At 39.4% G+C, this 10,567-nt stretch overlaps 1 protein-coding gene across 2 annotated transcripts; it reads left to right on the top strand.

Annotated features, from left to right (window-relative positions):
• Positions 1 to 4,981: 4,981 nt before the first annotated feature.
• Positions 4,982 to 9,940, top strand: LOC106778955 (NADH dehydrogenase [ubiquinone] 1 alpha subcomplex subunit 8-B). 2 transcript variants are annotated; one of them, XM_014666965.2, is made up of 3 exons: positions 4,982 to 5,097; positions 5,180 to 5,435; positions 9,426 to 9,940. In XM_014666965.2, the coding sequence occupies exons 2-3, from the start codon at positions 5,248 to 5,250 to the stop codon at positions 9,556 to 9,558; spliced, it is 321 nt and encodes a 106-aa protein (XP_014522451.1). In that variant the 5' UTR covers positions 4,982 to 5,097; positions 5,180 to 5,247; the 3' UTR covers positions 9,559 to 9,940. The 2 variants fall into 2 exon arrangements, with proteins under 2 accessions (XP_014522451.1, XP_022632096.1); XM_022776375.1 differs by lacking the exon at positions 4,982 to 5,097 and having other exon boundaries at positions 5,126 to 5,435.
• Positions 9,941 to 10,567: the final 627 nt, after the last annotated feature.

Here is a 10,567-nt window from a genome sequence, read left to right as displayed (position 1 = left end):
TAACGGTCGACAGTTTGTACATAAGAAGTTAAAGGCGTTCTACCAGAGTTTAGGCATTAAACATGTCACGAATTCAGTAGAGCACCCTCAAACGAACGGCCAAGCAAAGGTAGCTAATAAGGCAATAGTGGCAGAGTTAAAAAGGAGGCTAGGAGATAAGAAGGGGGCGTGGGTAGACGAACTTCCGAAAGTCCTTTAGGCCTACCGGTGTACACCCCATGGCACTACCGGAGAATCCCCATTCAATTTGACGTACGGGATAGATGCCATGCTACCTGTCGAATTGGGAGAGCCCTCATTAAGGCGACAAATAGACGATTTACAGATCAATGATGAGGAAATGAGGATCGAATTGGATACGCTGGATGAGAGGAGAGATCACGCCGTCCTTCACGCCGAAGTCTGCAGAAGGATGGTGGAGTGGAAGTACAACACAAAGGTGCGCTCCAGAAATTTTCAAGAGGGTGATCTGGTACAGAAAAGAACGGGCGATGCCCGAAAAGTCCTCGCCTATGGAAAGTTTGCCGCCAAATGGGATGGCCCCTTCAAAATCAAAGAAGACTTGCAGAATGGAGCATATCGCCTGTCGTTGTCGGACAGAAGACCTCTATGAAACACATGGAATGCCTCCCACCTAAAATTTTATTTCAGTTAACCCTTTTTATCATGTACGGATGTCGGTTATTTTATGATTATAATACTTGGAAATCATTGTCCGGATTGAAGGAATGGATCGACGAGTTCTAACAGAACCATTGTCGCTCGTCCAACTAACCCATTGGGTGGTGAACAGCGAATTCTCAAGAGAATCACTACCACCCAGCCAACTTACTATCCGGGTGGTGAACGGTGAGTTCGTAAAGAACCACTGTCACCCCAAGCGCATCGGGCGATGAACGACGAGTTCTAACAGAACCATTGTCGCCCGTCCAACTAAGCTACTAGGTGGTGAACGACGCATTCTTAAAAGAGAATCACTGCCACCCAGCGACCTCATTAAACCAGGCGGTGAACGGCGAGTTCTACAAGAATCGCTGCCGCCCGGTCAACCACATCGTTGGGTTAACACCAATTAACCAACCACTCGGTCGACCCGCTAACCGAGTTACTAATCCTAATCACCGCCGCACAATCAACTAATAAATGATGAGCTGAAATCGCTAACTAAATATGCAACGACGGCCAATACAAAACAGCATGAATTATGATAATTAAAAATGATAATCGTATTCATATTACCAAATCCTGAGGTCTATACAATGTCTTAACGACCAAAGAAGGCCTCAAAACGAAACAAAATAACGGACCAAACGACCCATAAAAAACTATAACACATTATACCCCTTCCCAAAAAATTACCCAAGTCAAGAAACTATTGCCCACCCCCTATGCCATCGCCCTCGCCATCCTGGGCGCCTTGGTCAGCATTTTCCTCTTCGGCATCCTCTTCAACCGGCCCTTCTTCACCGCCCGGCGCAAGAATAGGCATCATTTTTCCTTCGTAAACATCCTAGCTGAGGTTAAACCCGGAGTTGACAAGGTCAATCCCGAACAAATAGGCCGTCTGCCGGATGACCTTGAAAAACCCTCTTCATTCTCAATCTCAACATTCCTGTTCAAGCTTTCTATATTTTCATTCGCCTTGTGAACCTCCCCCTTCAGCCGGATGTTCTCTGCGTGAAGCTCAATCAGCTCTTCCTCCTGTTGTTTGAGCTTCTCTCCAACCTGACGCAGGACCTGTTTCAACTAGGCGGTCTCTTTCTTTTCTTTGTCATGCTTCAGCTCAAAGTCCTTCACCTGTTGCATAAGGGTCGCCACCTCCACGCAAGCACTTTTTAACTTCTTATTCAAACCGGCCTGCTCGGCCAGACACTTGGAATGCTCGAGAGTAAGCGCTTCCAAGCCGGCCTTCGCATCCGCAGCGGCTTTCTTCTCCCCGGCCAATTCCTTCTAGATCTCCTCCAATCCGCGCCGATCAGCGAAACCTTTGGCGTACCACATCAACATGGCACCACTGATGGTAAATTCCAAAGCAGACTTAACGATCTCCCTCTCCAATAGATGTTCGATCGCCGCCTGTTGAGTAGAATTCATACGGAAGTCCACCCGGTCGCTCACGCCAAAAGAGGGGTCGAGAAGACCGCCCGAAAGAGGCCAAGGAGAACCCTCTCACTTACTTCTCTTAGAGGAAGACCTCTCCCCTTCTTTGGACCTCTTCTTCTTCTTGGAGGAACGAGAGAGGTCGGTCGGACCGAGCGCCGAGGTGCTTGCAGCAACTCCAGAAGACTCCACATTTACCACCGAAGGGGTAACACGGACTGGTGGGGTAACGCGGACTGGTGGGGTGACGCGGAATGGTGGATTACTGTCGGCCGGGGCAACCTCGACCAGAGGAATACTTGTTGGTATTAACTTGGTTTGCGACTGTGTCAGGGTTTCCTGATTGCTGTCGGTCAGTCGAGGGTCCCTCTTATGAGAAGGCAGACGTAGCTTGTCTTGCGGGGGGCCGGGAACGACATAGCACCTGTAGAGAAAACACGTGGACGAATACTAATATCATACTGAACACCACATTAATAAAATCCTCATGGTGGAGGCAATCGACCAACTGTCGGACATGAAGACGGCGGGGAAGATCGTTGATGGTTTTTACAGCTTCGACTTCAGCAGGGGTCATGCTGTCGGTCAACATCGGATTTATTCTGGCGGGGTTCTCGGTCCAATAATAAGGAAATAAGGGCTTGTCCGCCGCGTCGCGAAATTGGCTGCAGCCACCCTCCTTCATTATTATTTTAAAATATTTCGTCTTAAAATCCTTGAAAGACTCCGAGTACGGCTTGAAGAAACAACAGTCTTGGACAGACGTCAGCGACACCCAACCACATTTTGCAAGCGGCCAAACATAATAGTAATGGAAGAACACCGAGACAGAAGGCATAATACCCAAGTCCGAGCACATCACTATGAATGCTTGAATACAAGCCCAACCGTTCGGGTGTAATTGAGAGGGAGCGACGTTCATCCTATTCAAAATGGCTGCTTGAAATAGGGTAAAGGGGACCCGCACGCACATCCGATGAAACAAATAAGTATATACAAAAAAGAAGTCTTCGGGGCTCGCCTCCTTTCCATGAAAGACTCGTTCGTTGGGGTAGCTTACACTCAAGCGAATGACTGGTTAACTCATCTCAAAAGAGCATCCCGACTTCCAAACTCGGATTCATAGGACCCCACATCATGCGAAGCCCACTCGTAACCACTAATAGCCGGCCACCCACCGGCGGGCGCCACCCTCATAGCACCCACTTCTACCCCGCCCTCCAAGAGAAACAGGGTCGCCCAGTGAACTATCCGGTCGGTGTTGGGCTTTGAAGACTCGAGAGACCCCCTCCCCGCATCAGACCTTTCGACCTGGGACAATGACCCCGAGCTGCGAGAAGTCTCGTTATCACTAGAGGAACCCTCATCGTCTCCACCCATTGATCCAGTAGAAGAAGACAAAGAAATGGAAGCCATTCATTTACCTGAGATTGTTGTAAACCAGACGGTTGCAGTGAGAGTAAGAAAGGTAAAAGTAAGTCTGAAACCGTCAAAGCACACCTATTTGTAGCCAAAATTTTGAACCCGTTGATCGCATCCCCACCGTTAAACGAAAGCATGACGGAGGGCCCAGATTAAAAGACCTTCCCACTACCTAGAATCCTCACCTATAGTAACCTGACACGTGTTTTCCCGCCTAAATTTTAAAACTTCGAAAAACGCAAACAGTCGAAACGAAAGAGCCTCGAGTGCCTCAAACTCCAAAGCCTCGGGCACCTGAAGCGACAGAGCCTTCATTCAAACCCTACGACGACAAACCGTCTAGGGCTTGGGGGGGGCTGATGTACTAGGGACCGTCGGACAGATAGGACGGTCGATCACCCAAAACAAGGACATGTTTAATTAAGCTAAACACAGTTTAAGGCTAAGACACGAGGTAAGTAGATTCATTTATTGCACATTTAATACTAAGCTCTGATAACAGATCGAACTTTTAACTGACTTAAGCATCAGAGTGTCTTTAGCAGGTATCCTCCCGGTCGGACCTTGGCTGAGACAGATGACGGACAAGAAGTGACGAAGCAACAAACGACCGACGAAAGAGGTAAATTGTGAAGGATTTATGTAGCTTGACCTCACACGAGAACAAGTTCTATGTTCAAAATGAATATTTCCGATGCCTTGGTGGTTCCTGCCAACTGAAGTAGGCAAGTAAAACACGAAGCAGTCAAACCACTAGTAGCACACCAAAATAAAGAATCAACCATGTAATTTTTTTCCCTGAAACAAATTATTATTGTAGAAGTTCAAAATTGCAGTTTGTGTTATGACTCCAATTATACTTTTAACCTTATTTTAAGTTGTTTTCTAGATTGTAACTTGTTGGCTGATTAATGTGAAAAAAACATTCATTGAACTCTAGCAAATGCAGATTGTGCTTTGAATAAGAGTAATATTGCAGATTTTGCTTTCACACTTGATTGTCTAGTACCTTTTTATGAAAAGGTGTATTAAAGATTTTATATTATATGACCGAGCATATTATATAGAAATGATGTGTTAAAAAAATTGTATTATATGAAATCTATTATAATTAATAAGTAAATGTAAATTTAACTTTATAAATTAGTTTTATGAGATTAAATTAGATTTAGATTTATTAATCTAATTCAATTTATTAGTATTAATTAGGTAGAATTAAAAAAAAAATAGGTATTCAATATATGAATCGAGTCTGTGAAAAGAATTTTGAAAATAAAAATTAATATGATATGATTTTTGGTTTTATATTGCTCAATGATCAAATTTAAGGTTTATATATGTTCAATTATTGTAATAATAAAAACTCCGACATTGAAGTTATGCATTTTATTATTTTAAAAATCTTTAGAAGGACAATTTCTTTTGGCAAGTAACATCTTATGTGTTACCAGTAGAAATATAATGTTACTATGAAATTAATTTCCATATTAACAATAAATTGGAAGCTTATTTCTTAACCATATTACGAGAGCTTCCTTTTGAACTTGTCCAATCGCTTCTTCTCAACAATCACGGGTAAGGGCAATGTCGTAAATGTCTTTCCGTCCTCCATTTTCTCTTCCCCCATTTTCCCAGTAATTTTCTTTCATTTTTTCAGGAACTTAACGACACTGATCGAATTGCGCTTTCTCTTTTTTGTGGTGGCTAACGAGTATTGAACTGCACATGGCGAGCGCTGTAGATGCCTCGGGAAACCCAATCCCATCGTCGTCGGTGTTGATGGCATCGTCGAAGCACATTGGGATCCGGTGCCACTCTGAGAACTTGGATTTTCTGAAGTGCAAGAAGAAGGATCCTAACCCTGAAAAGTGTCTTGACAAGGGTCGCGATGTAACCCGCTGTGTCCTTGGACTGTGAGTTCTTCTTGTCCCTTCTGATTTTTATCCCTGTTTGGTAGGTTAGAAAATTTGGAATAGGTTTTGTTGATTTTTTTCAGATTTTGAAGTGGTGAGTGATTTCTTGATTCTATGTTATTTTGGATTGTATGACACTTTGTGATGTTGAGAATCAATTTCATTGTGTTATTTATGTTGTACATTCCCTACTTTTAGTCTGCAATTGAACAAGTCTATGCAATAGGATTGGATTTTTGTGCCAACCATGTTATCCAATCCAGTTTATAATTATTAGACCACTCACAAATATCTAATCACACCGTTGAGGTGTCTCCAAAGAAGGATATGTGTTAGAAATCCAACATGGACAAAAGATATATGTTCTATCAGAAAGGATACCAGAAAGATGTAAAAAAATAAAAATAAAATTAAAAAAAAATATATTAGACGAAAACTGAACTGTATGTTATTTCAGTTAATGAAAACAGAGAATACAAGCTAAGTGTATATAGGCTCTAAAGCCTTCTAAATAGGTTACAGAATTTGGATGGCAAATCTAGCGTGCCATAAGTTGCTAGGTTCAGAAACACTAGTTACAACAGAGCCAGGATTAACAACTATAGTGGTGGTAGAGTAAGACTGAGGAATCTTTGACATGGTTGGAAACGAACTGACTTGAATGCTGTGATTTAGGAAGGAGTGTAGATCGTCAAGTCCAACGATGCCCTAAAGAAGGGATTCATTGGTTGCCTAAGATCTAACAGTACTATAGTGAGGAAGAAAACTCAAAATAAATACCATTATCAAGAGCAAACTTAATCACATTGAGCAAATTTTTGGTAATTGAGGGTCATGCAATAAATTGTGTAAGTATAGAGAGAGATTAGGATTCGTACGATTCTTTAAACAAGAACTGGAACCAAGAACTTCCAGATCTTCACCATTACCAATATAGATTTGATCAGTCTCTTCAAAGTAATTAAATTGCTGATTATTCCAAGACTCACCTGTCATTTGAAAGGAGACTCCTGAATATGATATCCAAGTGGAATTTCCATTTTCTTGTGCTGAAGAATCAGCCACCATAGCACTTGGAATGCCTTGATAAGATTGATTTTGAGATCTTGCAGTAGCAGGATTGACCCATGTGTTTGATCGAGGTGTTGGCTTAGACTGACTAGCAGAATACTGCAGCGGCTGATGTGTTGCTGGATCATATAGAACAAGAGACTCATTTGGTTGGTAGGATGAATCAGGACACTAGAAACAAATATTTGCAGTGTGACCATATTTGAGACAAATTTAACACTGAAAGTTTTCAAATCTGTAGCCACAACCACAACCACTCCGGTCATAAGTAGCCTGATCAGAGACGGCTGGGTGATTAAAATTTCTTTGAATAGTGGTACTGCACATTGCAATCTTGAAGAAGAAGGATTTTCATAGGATTGAGAGTAGTTTTCCGAAGGGGGAAATAGTTTCCTCTGAAAGCAATTACTGCTCGATCCATGAGCAAGGAGAAAAGACTCATCTTCTGTGACTGGAGGCGTTTCAAACGTACTTTCAATTGACAGAAATGACGGGAGCATATTTTTGAGGAAGACCCTCAAGAATGACATCACTTTATTCATCATGCTTGACAGGACAATCAATGCCATCAAGTTCATCAGCAATGGACTTAATTTGTCCCAAGAATTCACATATAGTAGTTGAAAATAAGACTGATTTATTATTCTCTATCATGAAAAATACATTTTCATACTCTCTATTTGTAATAATTTAGTTCTCCTAAAAAGAGAAATAAAAAAACTAAGAAGACTAGGAAAAATAAAATAAAATAAAAGATTATGTATCTATTTCCTCTAATTAGGAAGATTCTAAAGTTATAATCTCAAATTACAACAATAGTTTTGTTTTCAAGGGAGTTGGCTTGAAGATTTGTGCAGAGCTGCCTAGCATGCGCCTTGATTTTTGGAAAGAAATGGCCATGAATTTATTCTCGCACTTGATATGAATGAACAACTCTAACAACTCGAGACAATATTTATTTGGACAGGGTGGATTGAAGCCAAGAAAGCAAGATTTGATCTTGGACTTCCCATTCTTCGTGGGCTGGATCAATAACTCCAGAGGCGTGATTATCATCAGAAAGGAAACACAGAGGAAAACTAGGATTAACAACACACCTGTGAAGTCTGTGTGACTTGATGATAGGTTCAACTTATTGTTTCTAATAGAGATAAATTGGAATCATCAAGTCTATCCGCTATGTAATTCAGACAAAAACTAGGAAGCGGATGGGTGGAATCTTAAATTGACCATTGCGGGTCAAATTCTTGCTCTTCATACCATATCAAAAAAGATTAAGTATATGTTATTTCGCTTAATGAAAACAAGGAATACAAGCTGAGTATATATAGGTTCTAAAGCCTTCTAAACAGATTACAAAAAACAGAATACTAACATCCAGTTGAATGACTGAATGTTTTACATCAATATCTCTAATATGTTCAAATTATAATATATGAGTGAGGATCAACCTTGCAAGCTGGTGTTATGAGATTTAGTTATGTTTAAAATCCACTTTCTACAACAAGTTACTTCTAGAAGAAGATTGGATTTGGACACCATTATCTGGCTTTATGAAGAGCCCTCCTTGTTTATGCTTGTCACCTGATTTCTGATTTGTGTTGTATAATTTGGTCTAGTTGTTGGAATTGCTGGTAGATCGATAACTGAGTATGGCTTTCTGATTGAGTATATAGTTCCTTGAAATGCTAGATCAGTAGACTTTAATGTGAGGGATTTTGACAGAATGATTTGACATGCTTGTGCAATGGGTAAACGGAACCTTCCTCGTAATCCAAGGACTATTCTTGAATCTAACTGATGTATGTCAAAAATTCGGCCATCTTCTTTCTCATTGCATAGCATTATCCCCATTGGAACTGTCAACATTCTATCAAAAGGTACTGCTCAAGCACAAGAGAAAATTTTAGCACAGGTATAAGATTTGCAATACTGTATGGAATCTTGGAATTGAGTGCTGGGCAATTTTGCAGTTAAAGGCTAACACGAGTGTTAGAAGTAGGAATATTTTAGGACATTAGAGCTTTAAAGTTTATTTTCCAAGTAGCCTACATACTTGGTAAGTTGGTATAGCTAGGTTCTCAATGCATCTTAGGCAGTAGTAATATATTAATTGTTCTCTAGTAATTTCTTTCGGCACAAGTTATCTCTGTAATGCTCTTGAATATAAATAAGTCCATTCTGCTGGGTGCAAAATGTACTTAAGTTCAAAAACTATTTGTTTCTCTCTTCTCATGATGAGGATAAAATTAAGTAGTAAAGATGAGAGTGCTGCTGTGGATGAGTGAACATAGTATACTGTGATGTCAACACCAGCATCAGTGTGCACTTGGAACAAATAAACAATGCATTACACAAGATAAGATTAGGAGTAAAGCACTGGAAAGAAAGTTTGTATAAAACATATCCTGGGGAAATAGTTCGGTCTATCCTTAGGTGGTTTGGACTCCTGGAAAGAAGACGTATAGAAGCTTTAGTAAGGAGAGTAGATAAGATGGAATAGGAAGTATAGCCGTACCATGAATTAGTATTAGAGCGTGGATGAGTGTCAATTTTTGCATTACGTGAAAGTCCCTTGTGGTCGTTACGTATCAAATAATTACGGAGGTTCATCATCTATGTTTATTGCTGATTCTACTACACCCTTTTTTCATCAAATTCACGGATTTGTTCATAATTAATGCTTTGGTAATTTTTTAAAATTTTAAAATTTGTTGACTTGGTAATGCTAGTAATAACAGTAATAAAATATGTAAAACATGTTTCAAAGATGAATTATCAAACTTAGAAATAGATGGATGTGTTGCTTCTAGAGGCTGTATTAGTTCTGAACTATCTTGTCGATTGTTACATTACAAGAAAGTCTTTTATGGTCGATTCACGTATCAAGGTGATGGTGATGGATTTCTTTTTCTGCAGTTTGAAAGATCTGCATCAAAAGTGCACAAAGGAGATGGATGATTACGTTGGCTGCATGTACTACCATACAAATGAATTTGACTTGTGTCGCAAAGAGCAGCAAGCATTTGAGAAAAAGTGTTCTTTGGAATGAAACTATGCACAGTTGTCGAAAATAATAATGAAGGCGATTTGGAGTGAGCCAATGCATTTGTTTTCCATAAAATCATTAATCTTTTTTGCTTGTAAGACAGTGTTGGAATATTTGCCATTGACAATGTTCGCCCTCTAAATTTTTCTAGAGAAATTCATGCAACCAGTACAATACCAAACTCTTCAAACATAATAACTGACAAGAATTAATTTCTGTTGGAACATGATTGTAATTTGGTTTGTGTTCAAAATGCATATTTCTGATGCCTTCGTTGTTCCTGGCAACTGAAGTAGGAAGTAAAACATAAGCACCCGAACCGCAAGTGCCACACCAAAATCTGGTAATTGTATGATTTTCATCTATCAAAATTCACTTATGCTAATTGGACAAGTGAAGTTTTTTCTTATTTGCAATGTTGTCCCTGTATATACTAATTTCATCAAATATTCAATGAGATTGTGATGAGATAAACTGGGTATAACATGACAATGAGTAAAGAAATTGTACAAATCCATGTTCATCTAATGCATCAGCTTAATTGTTGTGTTGTTGCTGGTGATGGTGAATATTAGTTGTTTTAAGACTGCTGCAAGTGCTCTTTCCTGAAGACTTTCTTTATGATTGTAACTTACAAAATCATACGTGAGACACATCAATTTTTTTAACGAAACCAAACAACTTTTAGATTTTTAATAAATTTCATTCAAAAGAAAAATGTGCTAGTAATATATGTTGGTATCTTAATATTTTAAAAATGATTTAAGATTCTGTTTGGACATTTTTCTGTACATATTGTTATAAAATAATAAGAAAAAAAATTAAAAATTAGTGCATATGAACTAAACTTAATAATAAATAAACAAGATCTCAAAATGATAAGTTTCAAGTTACAAGTAATAGAATGATTTAGTCTCTCTACCCGTAGAAATTGAGCTTAAAAATAAAGAACATGATACAATAAAATGAAACATCTTACATTCGAAATGTTACACCTTTGTGAATAATAATA

This window comes from Vigna radiata, unplaced genomic scaffold (genome assembly GCF_000741045.1).
Source record: "Vigna radiata var. radiata cultivar VC1973A unplaced genomic scaffold, Vradiata_ver6 scaffold_298, whole genome shotgun sequence".
NCBI classification, from domain to species: Eukaryota; Viridiplantae; Streptophyta; class Magnoliopsida; order Fabales; family Fabaceae; genus Vigna; species Vigna radiata.
The sequence above is the reverse complement of the archived record's forward strand: the minus strand, read 5'-3'. Positions and strand labels throughout refer to the sequence as shown.